The sequence below is a fragment of the Harpia harpyja genome, chromosome Z, assembly GCF_026419915.1.
Source record: "Harpia harpyja isolate bHarHar1 chromosome Z, bHarHar1 primary haplotype, whole genome shotgun sequence".
Classification (NCBI taxonomy): domain Eukaryota; kingdom Metazoa; phylum Chordata; class Aves; order Accipitriformes; family Accipitridae; genus Harpia; species Harpia harpyja.
Window position 1 is genome coordinate 64,499,722 of NC_068969.1, and position 23,123 is coordinate 64,522,844.

General features: G+C 39.7%; 1 protein-coding gene across 4 annotated transcripts in view; it reads left to right on the plus strand.

Moving 5' to 3' along the window:
- PRRC1 (proline rich coiled-coil 1) overlaps nt 1-23,123 on the plus strand; it is a 31,020-nt gene continuing 7,897 nt past the window's right edge. The window contains exons 1-6 of one of the 4 annotated variants that reach the window (XM_052777164.1): nt 1-116; nt 7,762-7,878; nt 11,571-11,957; nt 13,233-13,390; nt 17,245-17,347; nt 22,534-22,697. In XM_052777164.1, the coding sequence (XP_052633124.1) occupies nt 7,782-7,878; nt 11,571-11,957; nt 13,233-13,390; nt 17,245-17,347; nt 22,534-22,697 (909 nt within the window). In that variant the 5' untranslated portion in view covers nt 1-116; nt 7,762-7,781. Of the gene's footprint in view, nt 117-174; nt 287-6,485; nt 7,590-7,761; nt 7,879-11,570; nt 11,958-13,232; nt 13,391-17,244; nt 17,348-22,533; nt 22,698-23,123 lie in introns of those variants that run through there. The other 3 variants (XM_052777161.1, XM_052777162.1, XM_052777160.1) reach the window with 3 other exon arrangements.

Sequence of the window (23,123 nt, forward strand, 5' to 3'; positions counted from 1 at the left end):
CGCCGGCAGGTCCCGGGGCGCGGCTTTGCCGCGGGGCAAGCGTGGCAGGCAGGCAGGCCGGGCGGGCGGGCGAGCGAGCGCCAGCGGGAGGCGGCGGGCTCTGGCGCTTGGGCTGGGTGAGGCCGCGTGTCGTGGCGGGCAGAGGGGACGCGTTGGCACCCGTCGTCCCCGGCAGCAGAGAGGGAGTGGCTGGAGGGCTGCGCTAGGCCGGGCGGCGGCGGCGGCGTCCCGCAGCGGTAACTGCCCCACTATCCCGGCTGCCGGGGGCCCGAAGCGGCTGGGGCAGGTCCGGCGGTTACGGGGGCGGGCAGCGCGGGAGGCTGTGGCGTATGGGGCGGGGAGCGGCAGGCAGGGGGGGTGCTGGGGTGTTTCCCGGAGGGGGGAATGCCGGTGGGGTCCGCGCCGCTCCGCCCGGCCTGCCGGTCTATGCCTCCGCGCTCCGGCGGCCCGTCGGTCAGCGGCGGGGCCCTGCGGGGCGGCCACCGGCCCGGCCGTGTCTGTGCGTGTTTTTGCGTGTGTGGGGGCCGCCGGCCGAGGTCCGGGAGCCGTCCCGAGGCCTCCCGCCCGGGCCCTTTTTCCCCTTGGGCAGCACGCCGGGGGGCTGCGCGGTGTCGGCCTCTCAGCGGGCTCGGTCCTGGGGAGCAGCCGGGGGTCTGACCCTGCTGTGGGCACTCTTGTCTCCTTCCTCTCGTTCTGCACCATCTTGTCCTTCTAAAGGGCAGCAGAGGCTCCTGTCCTCTCTGCTGAGAGGAGCACGCTTTGAGGCTTGTTGTGAGGTGAGGGTCGTGGGCTGTGAATACCGATCACAGTCCTTACAGCCGGACTGCTTGCTGCCTCAGTGGCTGGTGGCATTGCAAACACGTGCATGGACCCGCACTGTCTATAGAATTTCCAGCTGGCTGGTCCTGGTACCTTGCTAGGTCACTTAACATTGCTCTGCTCTTGTGAGTCACCCTCCAAGCGACCAGGCTTCCTCCCCGCACTGTGTAGAGAGCTTGGATTGCTGGTCTCGGGACTGTGCGTTCCAGCCGTGCAGCTGGGGGTGGAAATGCTGGTCCTGGTAAACCCCCTGTGGCTTTAGCTTGAATGGGCGTGATTAACAGTGGAAATCCTCACCCTTGAGGATCTGTTAGTATCTGATAGCAGTGATGCTTCAGGAGCTTTATTAGTTTATAATGTCTCTGGAGGCATTGTTGAAGTGATTTGCCCTTTATTTAAATGATTTATTTATTTTTATTGTCACATGAAAAAAGCATTATTTCTTTTGGGGAAAAACCTCTGAAAGTGCCGGAGCTGTTGCATCACATAATATGATATAGCTATTGGTGCAAATTGGTAGAATGTACGTGGTTTTGTTTAGCTGTTTCTTTGATGGTTTTTCTGTAGTTGTATGTAACATTGTATACTATTGTATAACATTGGAACTAAGTTGTCCCTGGAGCTACATACGCTTTGTGGTATTTAAAAATAAGTATTTGATGGTAAGAGTGCTGGTGGTCCAGAGCAAATCCAAAGAGTTGGCAATGGCACTAAGAATGTGGGAAGCAAAATAATTCTCAGGTATTGGGAAGCTTTTCTACAGGTGGAACTTCTTATTTTTCATGGTATGTGTGGACTATGATAACTCTGTCTGCAGTAGTCTCAAGACAAGGTTAACCCCTTTTGGCACACCTGGTGTTTTGAGCTATCGTGGTACTGCGTTAGGTCTGAGGCATACTGGATTTTGCTTGGAAAACAGACTTTTTTTTTTAAAGTGAAAAACTGGTGCAGATGTTGTGATTCACATTATGCTATGAATATAGAGCAGGTATAGGAGAGTCTGTTCTTTTTTTTTTTTTTTTTTTCTTCTGTCTGTCTTTCTGTCTGTCTGTCTTTCCTGATTACTTCTCTTTAAGACTTTGGACTTTAGAACAAGTCATTTAACACCAGGTAATTAAACTGATGATCCCTCTCTGCCCTTCCTTTGGCTTCAGTGAGACTTTGTATGCCCTCTGGGACCTGCCTGCATTTAATGGACCAGAGTCTGAAGGAAGTTTTATCCCTGATTTTGTGCCCTCCCTTTCTAAAATGGAAAAAACCAATGTGAGGGATTTTTCAGATGAAACTTTAATATACTAACAGTTCAACTCGGTTTTTGGTTTGTTTTGGTTTTTTAAGGTGTTGGCTTTTTGATTGACATCAGCTTCACTCCATCTTTAACAGGTGAAGGTTTTTCTTTTGTCATTTTCTTTCTTGTTTTCTTCTTGGTCACTGTTTTTAATCCCTCTTGTTTGCATCTTTGTGGGTTCTTGGGCTTTTTTTTCCTTTGACTTCTCTCCCATTGAATAGAAGTATGTGCCTGTGAATCTGTCTATCAGTTAATGCAACCTAGGATGTAACATTTTGTCTGAAGAGGTTGTTGCACTGGGAATAGCTCCAAACAATTGATTTGTTCAAATAAATAAAAAAAAATGTCCCTACTCTGGACAGTTGTCAGCTTGTGCTTAGCCATTAACCATGTGTGTAACCAGTACTGTTACACACATTTAATTAAAATAGTTATGCCTGTTGTGATTAAAGATGAGAAGTTTAATAGCATTTGAATTTAGTATTCCAGCTGTGGTTTTGTTTCCTTCTAGACACTTGTTTAGAGGATAGTTTTGCCTCTTAGGGTTCTTAAGTATGTTATGGGTTTTTTTATTATCAGGAGCATCTACTGAAATGCAAGAAGGGGTTAATTAAGGGTGACTGGAAGTATGGCCTTATTATAAACTCTGAAGTATGACTGATTTCTAGATAACGTGTTTTTATCCATGTGAAACTTGCTAATCTCCATTTGTAGGTAATTTTATCATTAACTGTGAATTTCTATACTTTAGAGTAATAACCTGAAGAATGCTTTTGAAGTGTGGTTATGTCATTAAGATTATTACAAAATATTAGGACAAATGTAATTAATTCCTATTAAACTTAAATCAAAAGATGAATAATTTGCCAGTTCAGCCTTTTAGTCTCTAAATCAAATTATTTCATTCCTGCTTTTAATATAAGTCCTGCTAAAATTTTCAGTCAGAACTTGAGCCTGGTTTTCCCTTCCGACACAGGCCCTGCAATTGAGGTTAGGTTAATGGATGAGATTCAGCTGGTGAGAATCAGTAAAATATAGTTACCTGTCAACTAGGGATAGACCTTGTGGGTATACTATATTTTCTTTGTGTAATGTGGGGGTTTAACATTATCCCTATAGTGTCTTCATTAGTACTGACAAGGGTTATTTTTCTTTTTTTTTTTTACCAAATAATCGATGGAAGCCTAACAAAATTCATGCTTTTACTTCTTAAAGGGGTTATTTTAAGGATGACTGATCATTGGGAATGTGTTTTTTCTGTGGTTTTCTGTGTTTCTCTTTTCCATATCCCTTCTTTTTTACTTTCATAGAAGCATAAGACAAGATTTTCTTCTATCTAAATGTGGTGAGATTATCAAATCTGTGAAATCAATTTATGACCACAGATCACTAGATGGCAGTATGGCTGTTATTTTCACCTAATTGCACATGCTTCAATTTGCCAGTCTCAGAGTTTCTCCTTTGTTTTTTCGATTTAGTAATACAAAATGTTCCAGTTTGCAAGAAGCAACAAAAGTCACTTCCTTAAGAAGTTAGGCTGAATTTTCAGGTGCTACTTGCTTCAAAGTATGTGTTCGTGGCTTGGGCTATGGAGAATTATTACTTTTATTTTTTTTAAATCACTGAAAAGACAGTCCAGTTCCACACCCAGCAGTCATTAAGGATTTGTAGGCTGATCTTACTGGGGAACTTTTTCCCTGCTACTCCCCTAAGGGAAGTTGGAAACCCTCATTGGCACCTTTGTTGAGGACTGAACACTGTTAAGGTCTGTGGATGGCCTGGGTCCCGTCCCCGTCCCCCCCCACCGTGTTCTTCTTCCACCCCAATGCTTCCCTATTTTGCACATGTAACTGATTTCAGGTAGGCCATTTAGATTAAAGTGTTAAACCATATATCCTGTGGGATCAGTTTTAATTGTATGTAGTGATGGATTCTTTCAACATGATGAGCTATTAGCTTCCAGTTACACTTACTGTACTTCTTGCTTTCCTTTCCTTTTGTGTATTCCCTCCTCCCATGTCTTACCTTTCTCCTTAACATTTTTTTTTTTTTAATTATTTATGTTATTTCATGCAGCACATGCAAACTACAACTGGCTTATGTTGAGAATTCAGTGTATAGAAAGCTGTTATTTGTGCAGGCTTCATGTTAGTCCCTACCAGGTCAGGACTTCACAATGAGATTGATGGTTGTGTGAGGGGATGGGTATGCTAAAGGTAAAAAAAAATATAGAAGCATTTAGGCTTCAGGGTTCTCTAATAGGCATGGGGGTGGGTAGATGGAAAGGGAAGTGAGTGAAGGAAAAAGTTGAGAGCAGGAGGAAAATACTATGGGCTATTGTGCGTTATGCAAGGGAATAAAGGAATTTGTCTACTCTTCCAGCAAAAGGTAGGGAGAGGTCATCTTTTCCCCAGCTAGTGGCAAACCCCCCAATGATTATAGTGGACAATACATCAAAGAGTACGGGATGTATTAGGGTCAAAGGATAAAATTTAAGCCAGAACAGAAAGGAGATAGCAGTATGCCTCTGACTGGGCGTCACTCTGAGGGTATCCAGCTTACTGGGACACATTGCCTATGGGTGCACACCTGGACCTTGAAAGTCCAAGGGAGAGGAAATAAGCCCTACAACTGGTAGGATACCCCTCTCAAACTTCCATCTCCTGGCCAGGCTGGATTTGCAGATGGGTGGCTTTCCCAGAGACGCTTAAAAGTGAGAGGAGAAAATCTGAAACTACTCTTTTCTTCTTTTTAAATTCAAGTTTTAAGTCACTTATATGGGTTTTTTTAATCACTATATTTCAGCAACTGACTCATAATTTTTGCAAGTTTGGGATTGCTGTTTCTGTTTAATTCTAGCTTCACTTTTCTCATTGTGAAGCTAACTACAGAGTTATTTACATTTCTACTAATTCCTAACTTTCCAGATGTCAGTTAAGTTACATTTTGGGGGGTTGTCCCATTTTCCCCCTGACATTAGTAGCTCTGTGAAGCTTTGAAAAAGCTGCATACAGAGTTTTTGAAAAGCTGCTCTGTGGAATTTTTTTCAGTCATTCTACATGGCCACAGTATTTATTTTAAGTAGTAAGCACCTCTCAGCAGTTTTAAATCATGGCATCAGGTGAAATCAAGCAGCAAAGAGCCTTGATAAAATAAAATGTTTCTGTGAGGTTTTGGTCAGTGATTACTTTAGTTGCACAATGGAAAGTTCTTTCTTGCTTTGCAGTGTATAATTAGAAGAAGAATGACTTTTGAAATACTTCTATGAAGGGGAGTGTAAACTCCGGTAGCTTGATGGCAAGACAAAATCTTATTATTGCAAATTCTTCTGCTTGGTGAAGTTTAATGGAAGACTGTGCAGTTGCTTTCTAAGGGATAATAAGATGTACTCATTCTGCAAAGACAGTCTGTTCCCCACCAGGCAATTACTGACCCTTTCATCCCACCTGAAGAGAAGCTTTTAAATTAGTTGAAGATGTACGCAGAATCTAAAATCCCTCTGTCATGAGGGTTTTCATGAAGAGTGCTGCACTTAACATTTACTTGCTTTCTGAGGCTGGGCTGAAATGTTTAGTCTTGAATCACTTATGCAAAGCATACTGGTTTGTCAGAGAGACTATAATTTCTCCTATGTGATTTTGATGCTTTAATTTGTGTTTGAGACTCTTTGTAAGCCTGTCAAGACTAACATTGACATCCTACTTTGGATTTTTCAATTTGGTAATAACAGTAATTTTTCCTCCATATCAAACTTAAAGAGTTATGTATACATTTAAAACAACAATGAGGGGGTTTTTTTGAAAGAGAGGAAAACCCCTGTATTTTTGTAAGTAGAGTTCTTTATATATACACACAAGTATTTTACTCAACACATTATCTGAGCTTTTCCTCTGTAAACTGTTAAAGGGAATAAGCTGGCAGTCCTCAGCAGCTGCTGATGTAATGGATACGGTGGAAAATGTTTGAGTCTGTCTATTTTTCATACACATAATTACTTTACCTAGGATTTTTATTCATTAAAGTTCCTGTCGTGGTTTCAGCCCAGCCGGTAACAAAGGACCACGCAGCCGCTCGCTCACTTCTCCTGCCCCCCTCCGGTGGGATGGGGAGGAGAATCAGAAAGGAGAAAAGAAAAAAAAAAAAAACGGAACCTCGAGGGCTGAGATAAGGACAATTTACTGGGACAACAAAAGAAGAGTAGTTACAACAACAACAACGGTACTAATAAAAGAATATACAAAACGGGTGATGCACAGTGCAACTGCTCACCACCCGGAACCTGACGCTCCACCACTTCCCCCACTGAAAGTCAAGAGCACACCCCCCAGCCCGCTCCCCATTTATATACTGAGCATGATGTCACATGGTATGGAATAGCTCCTTGGCTAGTTCAGGTCAGCTGCCCCGGCTGTGCCCCCCTCCCAGGTTCCTGTGAAAATTAACTCTATCCCAGCTGAACCCAGGACCGTTCCTTAAGAATTGTTACCTCAGGGAGCAGTGCAAATCATTGCTGTCTAGTTTACCAGACTTGGGAGGAGCAGGGGTTTTTGTTAGCTGCCTCTGTACTGATGAATAAAAATCTCCAGGCGTTCATGAAGGTCCCAAATTTTTCCCCTCTCCTTTTCTTCTAAGCCCTTTTACATTAATTTAAGATTTTTAAATAAGCATATAGCTTTACTTTTTCAGAAGTAGTATATTTTAAAGGTTTACTCAAAGATGTTAAAAGAGACTTCCAACACAATCTGGCCTTCAAAATAAAAGCCAAAGTTTTCAATTACTTTCACTTCCAATAATGTCACCAGAGCAGTATGGTGTTTGGATTTTACGGGAGTTGTCTGTACTGGGAAACTTGTGCAGTGTAAATTAATTTCAGTGTAACTTTATTCATGTTGGAAGTGAATTTCAGCTGGTTTCATCTGGCTTTTCTGGAGGTTTATTTAGCTGACCCTAAAAACTTCTGCTTTAAGGTAGACACGGTCATGGTTAGAGCTTAGGTCACAGAGTCAGGACTCCTGGGCCATTGCCAGCTGTGTCGCTGGCTGTTCGTGGTGCTGAGCAAGGTGTGTGCGCTCAGGTGTGATGCTCGGGAGCATCTGCTGAAGTGCTGAGGCCCGAGAGGGCTACAACCCTGTGGGCAGTCGTGGTTCTTGGCTGCCAGGAGGGGGAGGCTTCGGTCCTCCGCCTTGCCTCTTGCCACGTTTTGCATCCTGTCATGCGTCAGCTCTGAAAATAGCTGGTCCTTGTTGGAGTTGCTACAGCTCAGTAACGCAGCAAAATACTACCCCGATGTTAAGTTTTTCTTGCAGTGGGATATGGGTTTTGCGATGTGTAATTACTTCCCTATTATTACTCACATAAGTACCACCAGTATATATTGGAAGCGGTAACTGGGCATGCGTAGTAAGGTTTTTAGAAAGAGGCTTGGAGTTTGAGGTATTATCACAGTGCTAAAAATAAAGGGAAGATACAGGAGAAATGAGACGTAAGTGGATAATTATGTACTTGAGATCAGTCAATTTTTTTCTCTTTTCTAGAGTTGGCATTTGAATTACGTGCTCTGTTCAGGAATGTAAATCACTCTGTTGTGGCCTTTACATTCTAATTTAAAATCTTTTCCCTTGTTTCTCAAGATATGCTTTTTTTTTTCCTCACAGCTTTTCATAGGTGAAGGAAAATGATGGAAGAGAGTGGAATAGAGACAACTCCACCTGGCACACCCCCACCAAGCACAGCAGGGGCTGCTGCTGCCACTGCTACACCTGTCTCATTAGGTACAAAAACTTCCTGAGCAACTTGGGCATGTTTATTCATGTCTTTTGAAGCACAGCAATTCATCCAAAAACATTGCAATCAGCATAATTACAGTGTTCTTCTCCAGACTAATTGGAAGAATTTAAATTGTTTTTTAATCATGGAAGTGTGCTTCTTATCTGACATGCATCTGACACAGAATTTTTTAAAAATTTTTTTATTCTTGAAACTTTTCTATGAAGTCATGTGGATGCACTTATGTTTTTTAAGGATGTGGGGCCAGGGAAATAATGCCTTCCACTACAGCTCACAGTTAGATGAGCAGCATAGAAGGGAGTTAAAAACAAAACAAATTTACAGTCTTGTAGGGGATAGTGGTAAACCTGGATAATCACTTGGGCTTTAATATTGTGGGTGGTAATCAAAGCACTTTTTCTGATTTTTGAAAAATCTGAACACCGTATTCTGAATACCAAATATTTAATTTTCTGACATATCTGGTCTTGTTATCTTGAGTCACACTAGTGCAGTGGACTCCAAAGTGGAGTGCCCTTATCCCAGGGGATGTGCAAGGCAATCCATTGGGGTGAGGGAAGAAAACATTAGAACTTACATTAATATTTCTTTTTATCTAAAAAATAAGAAGGAAATTAAGCTTCACTAATATTTAATATACTGCTTGATGCTGGTGTCCTCACTCAGTTGGTCCATACGCCAGACATTCACATGTCCTGAGGGAAGAGTGGGTGTTCCATGATGCAAAGGGGTTGACAGTAGCACCCTCACTCGTTTGGTCACTTTCATCATATTGCAATGCCTTGCAGTTTGTGTGCCTGCTTGAGTGGATTTATGGGTTATGTTATCTAGTTTTAACTATACTAGCCCTCACAAAATGGGCAAGGGACTTAAAACAGATTCCTGCAAAGAGACCATGGATTGAAAATACTGCTAATAGTGTGAGCATAATCCAACAACAAGAAAATGGAAGAGCTGACGCTTCTCTGCCTCCTAGTGTGAGCTCTGTACCATTGTTTTTACCTTGTAATATGGCTAACAATCTAATCGGATTTGACAAACAGTTGACCAAAAAAAGTCAAAATTTTCAAGAGGACTATTTGAAATATAAATTTACATCCGCCATTGTTAACGATGAACGTTGCCCTAAGTGCATGTTTTGCCTTGAGATATTAGCCAAGGCTAGTATGAGGCCACTAAGATTAGCAAGACATCTAAAAACTAAGCAGAACGTACATGGGGGAAACACTTGTTCTTCTTGACACGGTAAAAATGTCTGAAATAATACATCGAAAACAATATGGTGACAAACTAAAATGCATTCATCAGCAAATACTGTAGGAAGATGCAGAGAAAGCATCACTGAAGAAATAAGTATTAGAACAAATTACACAAATTAGTGTGGGAGGTTTGCTATCCAGTTGCCTGAAAGTACAGATGTTCCTAACATGTCTCAGCTTATGTTTTTTTGCTAAATTCTGTTTCAATAATAAAATACCCAAAGAACTACTTTATTGTCAAATGCTAAAGGAGGGCTGTGCTGCAGAAGGTGTATCCTCAACAGTAAATTACTTCTTTAATAAAAGCAATGTATTTATTAAAACTGTGTAACTTTAGCCGCTGATGGAATAGTTGATTTGACTAGGATAAAAATGGATTCTGGAATAAAGTTACAGAGATATCATCACACCTGAAATTTATTCACTGCTTCATTCATAGGCAAGCTAGTGCAACAAAGAAACTGGAGCCAGAAGTGCACAAAGTGCTACAGGATGTCATCAATGTGGTTAATTTTATAAAAATGGTCTTTAAATAGTAGCTTTTTTTTATCAATACTTTGTAGGGAGATAGGGAGTGACCATGAAATTTTTTTGTATCACACAGAGGTTTGCTGGGTGTCATGTAGCAAGGTGTTTGAAAGAGTTGTTGAACTTAAAGATGACATGAATGTTTTTCTTTTACAAAAAGACAAGTATCCCAGGTTTGCTGGCATTTTCTGTGATGACAAGTGGCTGTCAGCAGTGGGCTACCTAGTAGATATTTTCAAAAAAATATGCACCCATAATTTGTCCCTTCAAGCTAAGATGATGTTCTAACAAGGAGTGCTACAGTAACAACTTTTTGTAAGAAAGTCATGCTTTCGAGAGAGCATTTTGAAAATTGATATTTGGAAATGTTTCCATCATTATGCAATCCTGTTGCCAAAAACAATGGAAGTGTCACATATAAAAACTGTCAGATGTGTACACATAAACTTGCAAAGATAATTTCCTGACTTGTGTAAAAATCTTCCCAACAAGAGTTCCAGTGGAGGATTTTGAACCCATTTGTTAAAAATATGAAAGTGTTAACACCTTCTGATTAGTTTGCAAGAACAATTGACCAACATCGGGGAAGATGGAAATTTGCTAGCTGAATTTCAAGAAAAACCTTTGCATAATTGGGGGGTGCAAGCGGAAGACAAATAGCATGATTTAGTAAGCACAGCCAATAATATACTACTTCCATTTGGATCTATGTATCTTTGTCAGGTATCTTTTCCAGCTATGACAGCCATTACAGCCAAGCATCCAAATAATGTGAACATAGAACCAGACTTTCAAATTGCAGTATCATGAGGTGTTAAACCAAGATTTAACAAATAATGAGGCTTCTTCAATCACATTGCTTATACTAAAAAATAATTAATAATTCTATTATATAGTATGTTAACCATTATTAACATATTATGTTATTTTATTAATAGTATATTAATAAAACTTTTCAGTGGGAGGAGAAGTTTTTGTACTGTTAATAAATAAAAATGATTTTTAATTTTTTTCATTCATCTTTATCTCATCCATTTTAAATTTCTATTGTGTGTGTTTTCTACTATACATAATATGCTAGTACAGTGGTACATGTAAATAATAAATAAATATACATATGTTGTGGGGGTGCATGCTCAAAAATTTTTTACCGGTAGGCGTGTGCAATAAAATTTGGAGTCCACTGCATTAGTGCAACTTAGCATATCATTTGACTGTCATTGACATTTAGGCTGAGGCCAGTGAGATGCTTGAGCTGATCCAACAGCTTACTGCTATCAAAAATGGTCATTTCTGTTTTTCTGACTTAATTCTCTGCCTAAACTTGGTTTAGAGAGCAAAATTAGCTTATCCAAGGATCAGCTGAGGGCCAGACTGAAACAGAGGAAGCAGACGGATTAGGAGGCTGGGTGCCAAGGAAGAGAGGACTGCCTGGTGCTCAGCCCGTCTTGTAGAACCATACCTCTGAAGTAACTCCTGCCTTCCCAGATATTATGAGTGTATGTTTTATTCTTAAAGATGGGCACTTCCTGCATCATCATCATTCCTGTTGATTAAGCAGTCGCTCAGAAAGAACAGTACTAGCTAGAAATGTCTGAGGCAGACTTCAGCTGCTATAAATTCAGTAGTAAAACGTTGACTTGCCTTTTTAAGCTTATGACAAGTAGGGTCATGCAAAAAAAAGAGATGTGGCTTACCAGATACTATCAGCAGAAATTGAGCACAACTGGTGTTGTATGCAAACTCAAGCAGAATTAAAATTCACTTTGAAGGGAAAAAAACAGACCAGGTCAAAACTTACTTGTAAAATATCTGAACAATTATATAACTGAATATCTGAGATTAAGGCTCAGCATTTCCAAAATTCCTTTTTTCTCATTTTTTTCTAGCTTTGTCCAGTCCCCTTGCTACACAAAGCATGTCATCTTCTCCTGCATACTCACCACCCTTGCCAGCTGGAGTGTCTCCACTTCCTCCTCCTATGATGACTTCAGCTTCTCTTCCACTCGTGCCTTCTGAAACGGTTTCTACTATTGCACCACCTCTAACTCCTGCCCCACCTCCTGTTGCCTCTTCAGCTTTTAGTACCTCCGTGTCCCAGTTCTCTACATCTCTTCCATTAAGCTCTACTGCTGGCCCTGGTCTTCCTGCACCTCCCACTGGCCCCCCCATTTCAGGATTTTCCGTGTCTTCAACCTATGACATTACCAGAGGTCATGCTGGTCGAGCACCACAGAGCCCACTGATGCCATCATTTCCTGCACCTCCAGTCACAGGTAACTTTTTGTTCATATGCTTTCATGTTTGTGAGACAGGATGAGGGATCTCCTGGGTGGCTTTTTCCACCACTCTGCTAGAGTTCTGCAAGTTCAGCTTCTTTATTATTCCAGGTACACTTAATTAATGTAGCTGCACTCAGAAGAAGGGAGAGTAACCTTTAAAATACAGTCATGGTCTAGGACAAAGAGTCCTCTTTAGTAGAGTTCTCCTAGCACTCAGGCTCACAGAAAAATCTTTGAGAGCTTTTTTTGTTAACTTGCACAGGAAAGCCCAGCTGAACATATATACATATCTTTTGTTTAGATCAGAGAGTCAACTTCAGCCATGATATTCCACAGAATGATGTGATACTTCACGCTGTAATCTCATAATTTTCAGGTTTTGTTCTGAAAAGCTATCTATAACAAGCTGTTCATCACATGACACCAGCTTCTATTTTCTTGTTTCCAGCTACTAAATTGCATTAGGACAGCTAAAAATACATACCTTCTGTGCAAGCAATTGCTGTAGTTGCTGAACTGATGTAATTTTCTGCTAGTGGAACGGAAACTTGGCTTTTCAACCACAATTGGGCCAGGCCTTTACTATTACTGGTGATACCTCTTTTAAGTAGTCTGTATTAGGAAAATGTCTAGAAGGACCTATCAATTGTGCAGTGTAAAATAAAAATAACTCTTGATTAAGGCTAGTGTTGGAGAATCGGTTAAAATAGGCTTGAGTAATGGGGCAAAGGCTCATGCTTAAATTTTCTGCTGTTTGAGTTTCTTTTGTTTTCCTTTAAAATTTGTAAAGCTATTCATTCGCTTGCTCCTTTTTCTATTCCTACTAATTTCCAGCACTCAGGGTTAGAAAATTTCCTACTTCTCTCTCTTTTATTATGTGTGAGAACATTCCTATCTCTTTGTTTAGAGAGCAACACCCATTCCTCTTTTTCCTCTACTGTGGGCTGCTTATGAAAATTTGAATGCAGTAAAAAGCATGACTGTTAAACTGACCTGCTAAGAAAAAAACATTGTTTAATTTTATACATAATGTATGGCAGTCTCGGTTCTATCAGCAGATATTGTTGAACTCATTCACAGTAGTTATATCTACTAACCTTTAACAAACGGAATTGTTCTGGGGCTTTCAAGAAATGAAGTGAATCAGCCCAGTATTCTTCTATTCTTCCTGCTCATTTTCCTGTTGAACAATTGCATGTTGCTACAGTGTAACAAGTTAAATGCAGTAAAATAAGTGAACACTTGTGTTTTATTTTTCCCTCTTACTAGGTGTTTTGGCAGATCCTATTACTCAACAAGCAACTTTCTCATCACCTTTGGCTCCTGGAACTGGTTCTGCAATCACTTTTCCTGAGGAGCATGAAGACCCCAGAGTATGTACTGCCCAAGGTGGAGCACCTGCTGGAGGACTGTGGGGGTTTATAAAGGTATGGGGTTTTGTCTGTTACCCTTCACAAGGAATTACCATTTTTTACTGACTATAATAAGACGTATCTTATTTTTTAAATGCATGTTGCTATAAATCCTGTCTTTTCTCTGGTCTCATGTGCAAGGTGGCTGGTTTTAGTAGTGGTGGTTGCTGAAACTATGCTTTTGCTCCTCCTCTCCATAGAGGAGGGAGGACTACACAAATGCAGATGTTCTAGGTTAATTTTAGTGCTTGTGAGAGGAAGATATGCATACCTAACAGATCCTGTCACGTTCTTGAATCGGGTGAAGATTTAGAACCTCTTTAAGACCTGAAAGCTAATTTTTATTTAACAGCAACTGGATGCAGAAAAAGTCTGGTTTATCTCACCAGAATTCTTTGTATATCCCATTTCTTTATCATTTCCTAATGAACTAAGTTTGATTTCTATGGGATGCAAGTCCTGCCTGTTCCATAACAAACCAACCTGGTCAAGGAGAGACAAATACATGTTTTTCTACCAAAGAACAGTTTACCTAAGAAGTGTCTAAGATATTTTGTAGGATTTTTCTATTCAGCTAGAAGGCATGGATTATATAGTGCAGAACAGATACTCCTTGTGGTGCGATCTAATCATACAAAGGAAATAAGCAGCAACGTAAACTAGTAGAATTTCATTAGCCTGTAACCTTTTTGGAGCTGTGACAAATGCTACATACAAGTAGCATCATGAAGATTGTGGCAAAAAGATCTAAGCGTGCATGAATGCTGAACTGTCTTCAAGAGCAACACCATATTCTGTACTGTCTCATACTAAATGTGAAGGAAGAATCAAGAAGATTGATGTCCCAGTGGGACTGCTGAGTTTTGGAGGGACTTTCAAGCCCTTTTGAACATGAAAAGCTAGGAGAAAAAGTTGTGTGTGACATGGCAGACTGAGCCCTCCCTTACTCCAGGAATATACATCTTGACAGTAATACATTCTTAAAAAGCAAGATTAATCCTCCATCAGTACAGTGAGAGCAGAGTTGTCATGCTGCCCTTTTCAAGGAGAGCTGCCTCTCATGATCATAAAAACACATCTTCTTTCTTCTTTTAAATAACATTGGCCTTGTCTCAGTCATCATAGTCCTCTTAATGTTTGCAATAGACAGTAATGTTCCAGAAGAGAACATTTTTCTTGTAACATGATTCTGTAGCCCTTTTTAAAGTGCCAGAGCTTGCAGTTGCAAATTAGTTGAAAAGCCAATCTCATCCACATTACTGTTGCGTTTACACCAGTAGGATCTAAAAGGTGTCCTGTTTGTATTTATGGAGAAGGTCTTTATCACTGACTTCAATGATAAATTCTAGATTTTGGTTGAAGTATTAAGTGTTCCATGTGCTCTGTGTGTTCAGTGACCTCTTTTTGAGAATTTCCTAGGTGGAAGAATGAGGAATCATTAATTATACTGAAGCCATCAAGTTCTTGATATTTGTAAGCACACATCAGACTATGTGTTTTTTAAAGATCAGCCAGAATCTGGGAGACTAACTGGTAATTATTACAGAAATGCATCCTGGATTCCCTGCTGAAGAACTTACACAGCAGTTGCAGCAGTTACCTTTATTTCTGTTCTTGAAGTAGTTTGAACTACCCTTTTTCCGCTAGTGTTCTTAAGAAATCATACACTTTTCTTCCATATTTCCTTCAAGCTAGATAATATCCAAGACTGTGACAATCTAAAATTGACAAATTAATGGTCTAGAATTGAATGAGACTGTTTTAGTTCCTTTGATCTGTCAAAGATGGCTGAGCAGTGTTGTAGCAGTTCCAAGATTGGTTTCTACATAATATATCAGAGGCAAAGTTTGATACTTTTGCAGTTGTTGCACCTGACAACTTGCATATTTGTCTGTCTGAGCAATGAAGACAGCCAGGACCTGAATATTCAAAAGATTTGTGCTTGTGCTCTCCTGACGTGGAAAATTCTCCATTTGAGCAATTTGGATTTATGTTGACTTAGAATTGACTCGGTAGAAATTCCAAACTTAACTGCATTATGGTTCACAGTGTTGTGGTAACTTCATGTTTTGTATTGGTATAAAACTACGGATTATTTCTCCCTGCTTGTGCTACATTGGTGAACTTAAAGGCATCTTCCATAGGCAGAAGCAGCAGCTTCTTGCTACTCGGGAACCTGATTATCTGCAGATGTATAATGACTTTATGTTAGTTAGGTAGCCAGGCTGCTGATTGGAGAAGTACTGCTTGGCTTTGCATTACTGGAGAGATGCTAAAACTGGAAATTCCAAATTAAAATGTTTCTGAGGAACTCAGTTTTTATTAAAACAACAAAAAAACTTCAAATTGTTAGAGAGCTGAAGGAGGAGTATAAAATTCCCTGTTCTTGATGGCATCCTGTGGGTACATGAGTAGTCATAAGAGTATGCGTATTAGTCAGTGAATGCAACTGTTCAGAAAAGTCTTTTGTTATATTCATGAGAAACAAGTGGCTACAGTGGGCTCTGGCTTGAAAAAGCTTAATTGTGCTGCAGTGAGTAATTGTTTTGTTTTCTTTACCAAATTCTACAGTTAGGCTTAGTGCTTTGCACAGTGGTGAGAAGAGTACCTGAACCCAGTAATGAACTATTTCAGCATGAAACATGGGATAAGATAGTCATTCCTAGTAGCTATACAGTATCTCAGTAGTTGTAGAAGTGTGGGGTTTTTTTCTTTGTTAAGCTTGCTACAAAGATAATAGAAAGCATTCTAATGTTGGATGGGGCTTTGAGCAACCTGTTCTAGTGGAAGGTATCCCTGCCCATGGCAGGGGGATTGGAACTAGGTGATCTTTAAGGTCCCTTCGAACCCAAACCATTCTGTGATTTATGGGAAAGAAGCTTTGCTGAGCAAAAGTTATTCTCAGGTAATTAAAACTACTCTGATTCTGCAGTTCTCTGAAATACTGTGTTGAGTGTATTAAGCGAGCACTTCCCAGAAAAACATATGCGCACAGTGCTGTCCTAGGTAAAGCTTGTCATTTAGTGAAACAAATACAAGCATATGCAGTTTTAATATTAGACTGAAAGCAGTCTGTTTACTAAAGAAATTTTATAAAAGGTTTCTGTAAAATAGTTTCCAGTGCTTTATCTCTCAATGATTCAGCATTGGTATCTTCCTTCTTTCACCCTGTGATCTCATCTGAATTTAAATAAACTTTTGACAAGATACAGACATTCATTAAGGCTACTTGCAAGACACAGGACAGTGTTTGTGTTTATATTTAATGAACTTTTAAGTCTGTCAGCCGCTCCACCTATGATTTGGCTGGAGAATGTAGAACATTTTTCCAGCAGTGCTTAGAATCTATTTATAAATTGAGGACTTTGACCTCAATTGCTCTAGAAATACTTGTTAGTAATGGGCCATTCAAAAATAGATCCTATCGTCTTTATGAAGTTTAGAAAAGAGAGACTCTTCAGCTTGAGTTATCACAGTCTAAATCTAGCTACCTAGTCTGATGATACCTATAATTAGCATTGGGAATCTACAACTTTGCTAAATGCTCAAGGCTTCTGGTCCCAGAGTAGGACTATATCAAGTGTGTGGCCCACCATCACTGATGGGGCTGTTTCTGCATTAATGCAGAAGAGTGTGGTAAAGATGATATTTGAACTTTATGTTGTAACTCAGAAGTCATGCACTGATAGTCATATCCTGTAGCGTTTGTGCTGAGGAGTGAGATACAATAGATATAGTGTAAATGTGGTAAGAAAAACACAAAGCAGCTTAATATTTGGTTTTTGTTTGCTTGGGTTTTAACTGTAACATTTTGAGTTTCTTGGGAAAAAACCAGCAGATAATATGGAAATCTATTTGCTTAAATTTAGGGTGTAGCTGAGAATCCCATGGTGAAGTCTGTTCTTGATAAAACCAAGCATTCAGTGGAGACCATGATCACAACGCTGGATCCTGGCATGGTTCCATACATCAGTAAGTATTTGTGACAAACCATTAAGTAATACATGTATATGTTAAGAGGGGTTAATATAATAGCACACTGCTTTTACACTTGAAGTTTGTATATGTAATGTGTTAATTCAAAGTCACAATTTCTGTACTGATTTCTCAAGTGTATTGTCCAATGAAACTCTTGCTCTGGAGGCTGACTTTTTATATGTGTCTTGAGGTTCATTTGACTTTTGTATTCCACTATAGTTCAGATAGTGGCATAGTAATACCCTTTGATTCAGATTGTGAAAGGTGAGGAAGTTATAAAGAAAAAAAAACCATGAAGAGACGTTGTCTATAATCCCTAAGTTGCATACTGTTTTCTCTTACTGTGTCTCTATTTACGCCTTATGGAGTTGAGTTTAAAATACACTGTATGTTTTCTGTTGGATTACATGCTTAAATACTACTGTGTAAGCTATCACATTAAAGTTAAAACAAGCCAAAAGGGAGGCATACTCAGAGAGGCATAGGACAGAGGTAATTACATAGCTTTTGAGGCTTTCTTCTGACTTTCAGCTGTTCCACCTTTCTAGCCTAATAGTATTTATACTAGTTTTAGGAAATTCAGCAAACTTGAACCAGTTCCTGAGTCAGTTAGTAGGAACATTAAAATTCTAAAATGGTCTAATGAAGTCTGAAATACTGCTGGACATTGAGCCTGGAAGGAAAAGCATAGCATTTCAACTGCATCTTGAAAATTAATAGGAAGGAGAAGCATTGTGGTATTCACCATTTCTTGTTTTACTGGAGTACATTGCATGTCACATAAGTGACCTGAGTTTTCTACTTCATTAAAATGGGGAAGCAAAAGACGAAATTTATCTGGGGTGGTGGTTTGGTTTTCTGTGTTGTTGTTGGGGTTTTTTTGGTTTTGGGGTTTTTTTTTGGTTGGTTGTTTTTTTGTTTTGTTCTGGTTTTGTTTGTTTGTTGTTTTTTGGTTTGTTTTTTTCTATTCCAGCAGTCTGGTAAAGAGTCCTCCTCCTTAGCTGTGCCAGTACTGCCCTTTGTCTGCATGTAGGTGAAGCTGGTCAGGAAACTGATAAGGCTGAGAAGAAACTATTAAAATGTTTTCCCATTTTGTTTTTCTGAGCTGTTTTTCAGCTGGACCTATTCTGTGATCCAGCTAGCCATGTTGCTGCACTATTTTACTAATCCAGTGGACAATATGTGGAATAAAAGGGGAAGATGACCTAATTATTGAGTAGTAGTTAATTGTCCTACATTTAAGGGAAAATATACCAGCAGCTGACTAGTGAGGAGTGTCATGGTTTAACCCCAGGCAGCAACTAAGCACCACGCAGCTGCTCACTCACTCCCCCCCCACCCAGTGGGATGGGGGAGAAAATTGGGAAAAGAAGCAAAACCCGCGGGTTGAGATAAGAACGGTTTAATAGAACAGAAAAGAAGAAACTAATAATGATAATGATAACACTAATAAAATGACAACAGCAATAATGAAAAGATTGGAATGTACAAATGATGTGCAGTGCAATTGCTCACCACCCACCGACCGACACCCAGCTAGTCCCCCGAGCGGCGATTCACCACCCCCCCTTCCCAGTTCCTGTACTAGATGTGACGTCACATGGTATGGAATACCTTGTTGGCCAGTTTGGGTCAGGTGCCCTGGCTGTGTCCTGTGCCAACTTCTTGTGCCCCTCCAGCTTTCTTGCTGGCTGGGCATGAGAAGCTGAAAAATCCTTGACATTAGTCTAAACACTACTTAGCAACAACTGAAAACATCAGTGTTACCAACATTCTTCACATACTGAACTCAAAACATAGCACCGTACCAGCTACTAGGAAGACAGTTAACTCTATCCCAGCTGAAACTAGGACAAGGAGGTAGTGGGATTTGAAATTGGTGAGAAGGCTAGCCAGCAACTGTGAAAGTATTTGAGAGGACTAGTGGGATGCAATGCAAAGCTACAGTAAATGTTGATTATGCAGAATTTGGTGAACTGTATTTAAGGTTTCTATTGCAGTCATGACCATCCCTTTTTAAAATAGGATCTGTCAGTATCCAATGACGGTTTGGATAGTTTGACACAGTATTCATGGGACAGAACAACATTACCTAGAGGAGAAAGTAATTCTAATAAAATGCTTTGCTTGTAAGATTCAGTTAGTGTAAGCAAATTCAGTGGTTATCTCAAAGTTCTCTGAAGTCATGTTGGAAGGAAAGCATCTGTATACATCTTGGCCATTAATATATTGCATTCTTTTTTCTAGTTGCAGGTTGTGGAAATAGGGCAGAGATTTGTAAATTTAGTATTTACTTCCTTCTTGAAATGTTTTCTGATCAACAAAAGCCATGTCCGCCACAAATGGCCCCACTTCTCTCTGCTCTCTCCTCACTGCTGCAATTCCAAACAAATTTCAGATTCCTCATGCCAAAGCCTGAAATTACCAAAGCTTCTGGATGAGGTTGTTGAATAACTTTTTTTTCGTATGAGCAAATAGTATTTCTGTAGTCTCTGTTGAAAAGAGCTGAACTGTTTTGGTTGGCACGTTGTAAAGATGTCATCTGAGGCAAGCACCTGGAATCAAAAATTCCTGTCTGCACAGGAAATGGTCACCTTATAAGCATAAACATCAATGCTTTTATAACAAAAGATGACAGGGAATCTTAAATTGTATGTGGAACTGTCATTTCATTTTATAATACACAGGGTGTAATCAAATTTCATGTTCAAGTGTTAAAGCCTAACTTAATGTGACAGTTCTGTCTCTGAATTTACCAGAGTATGTCAATTCTTATATTTTAGGTTTTAATATTTCCATATTGCCATAGTGTGTGACAGATCTTGTCACAAATTGTTTCTTTTTAATGCAATGTAGTATCTGTGATGAACACAGATATGCTTTTGATATATGATGATCCTTAATACAAAAGAACATAATCTGTATTGTGCTGTTGCAATACGCAAACATGGGGCACAGTTACCATTCTTAAGTTACTATGCAGTAATTTACTAGGTACATTATGGGTTAGTTTTTAGTTGCATTAAAAACTCTTTAACAGTTTTCTATCCCTGGGCACTCAAACAAGACTTCAGCAAAAGCCTGCTTTCAATTTTAAGAACTTGTTTACTTATGTTGACTTGATTTCTATCAAGAAGTCATCAATGAAAAAAGATACTCTCCCTAATTTTTTAGTCCGTTGTTAGCCGGTGTTTAGTGTTTAAAACAGTTGCCCAAATTCAATGATGTATATACCCAATTCCATTCAGTAAAGCAATTGATAAATAAAAGGTTAAAAAATAGCCTAAAAACCAAATAGAATGTTTTACTACTGTTCTGGCATATGTCTGGTGATTCTTTATAAAAAGATAATGTTTCCCGTAACTGACATCTGCAAAGTAATACGAGCCAAAGAATAAATTGTTCTTTTCTTTAAAATTTAAGCTTCAGGCTTTTTATCAATGGAGCAATTTTTCTTACATCAGGATAAATACTGCAGACTTTGGCAGCATGTGTAATTAGGTGGAGTGTTAGTGTTTAGAAGCAAAACCACCGCGCTCTGTTCTTTTTTTCTTTCAAGAGGTAGCTTAACATGGTTTTGTACAGTCAGTGGGCTTGAAAAATGACAGGTTAAAGGGCTGTTTCTTTACTAGTTTGCTGCTGTTGTCATAAGAAATGCCCTGTTGGATCACAGAATCACAAAGTGGTGGAGGTTGGAAGGGATGTCTGGAGGTCATCTTGTCCAACCCCCCTCCTTCAGCAGGGCCACCTAGAGCCAGTTGCCCAGGACTACGTCAAGGCAGCTTTTGGGTATCTCCAAGGATGGAGACTCCACCACCTCTCTGGGGAACCTGTGCCAGTGCTCAGTCACCCTCACAGTAAAAAAGTTTTTCAGGATGTTCATATGGAACCTCCCGTGTTTCAGTTTGTGCCCATTGTCTCTGGTCTTGTCACTGGACACCACTGGAAAGAACCTGGCTCCGTCCTCTTTGCAGCCTGCCTTCAGATATGTGTACACATCAAAGATCCCCCTGAGCCTCTTCTTTTCCAGGCTGAACATTCCCAGCTCTGTCAGTCTTTCCTCATAGAATAGATGCTCCACTCCAGTGGTTCATCTAGCTCAATATTCTGTCTTCAGCAGAAGCAAGAGGAGATGCTGTATGGTAAATTACAGTAGATCTGGTGATTTCTGTAGTCCTTTCTCCTTGTACTCCTCCATCATCCACAGCCATTGGACTAAGGATGACAAGAGGCATGACCATGGCTATTGCTTCTAGTGCCTACTTGTGGGCATGTTGTCCAGTAATTTGTCCTTTACACTTGCTGATGCAATTTACTTATGCAGCTTTCTCTGATGTCATATTCCATGTCTGAAAAAGGTTTAAGCTGTTCTTAAGAAAGCTTGTCACAGGAGGGACAAGTTTTATGAGATGGTTTTGCATAAATTGTTTGACAATAAGTTATCCAGCTGTGATACAGACAGATGTGAGGTATAATTGAACTCATCAATCTTTTGTAGTAATTTTAGATTTCTTTTAATTCATGAACTGTTTTGTTTTATTCTAAAAAAGCTTAGTGAAAACTCATCCTTCTTTATGGAGATACCACCATATGGAAATCATTCAGAAATACTTACAACTTTTTGGTTCCACAGATATTTAATATCTAAAAACAGGATAAAGCTGTAGGGACACAGACAGGCAATAAAATGACACTGAAATTCACAGTCCAAGGACAGCTAGAAAGTAATGTGAGCCTTTCTTTTAAAGCTTACATAATTTGACAGATGTTCACTGGATTTTATGAACTGCATCTGTGTTCTTGGTCCCTTTCGTAAGGAAGAGTTTGTGTGGCACACAAACATTTCTTACCACTTCCCAGAACACTACAAGATCCTTAGAAATGGACGTCTGAGTTATTCTCCTAAATCCAGGAATTATCATCTTAAATGACTGATATGCTTTTTTTTCAGGTGCTGAACAACCATCAGTTCCTGTTGTCTGTCTTTCATCCATGAATCACTTAGCTATTCATCTAACTTTTACTTGCTAACTTAAATTACTTCTGCTTCATAAAAAGAACTTTTTTACAGTGCATGAGAAGATCAATTGAAGCATACTGTTAAGATGTAGAATGTATTTGAACTAGCTTATAATGGGAATGAAGAAAAATACATGCATATGTATATATGTATTTTACAGAAACTGGGGGAGAACTGGACATAGTGGTTACTTCTAATAAAGAGGTAAAAGTCGCAGCAATTCGAGATGCCTTTCAAGAAGTCTTTGGAATGGCTATTGTTACTGGAGAGGCTGCACAGTCTAACATTGCACCCCAACCTGTGGGCTATGCTGCAGGTTTAAAAGTAAGTTGATACATAACAGTACTAAAGTACCTCCAATGCAAAGAGAGAGTGTGGAAACGTTCGCCCAGAAGAATCTGATTTTCCATAAAGAGGAGGTCAATTTGTGGGATAGGTAAACATTTCATTTTTTTAGAAAAAAAAATTGCTGTCTGGGTCATTAGATGAGTTTAAAGCGGCTTGTTTAAATAGTTTTGGGGTTTTTTTGCAAACACATGCACAGCAAATGAAGAATATTTACGTCAGTTTTCTTGTGCTGTCATTGATTGCCATCACATCTAGCATATATTGTGATATTACTGTACTTTCAAAGTATATCAGGCATTTCTTCTTCATCTATTACCAGTACACCACGTTGGGAATGTTAGAAATTAAAAGACAGTCTTTGAGACTTTGTCTCCCCACTAATTCTGTAGATCAATGAAAGTT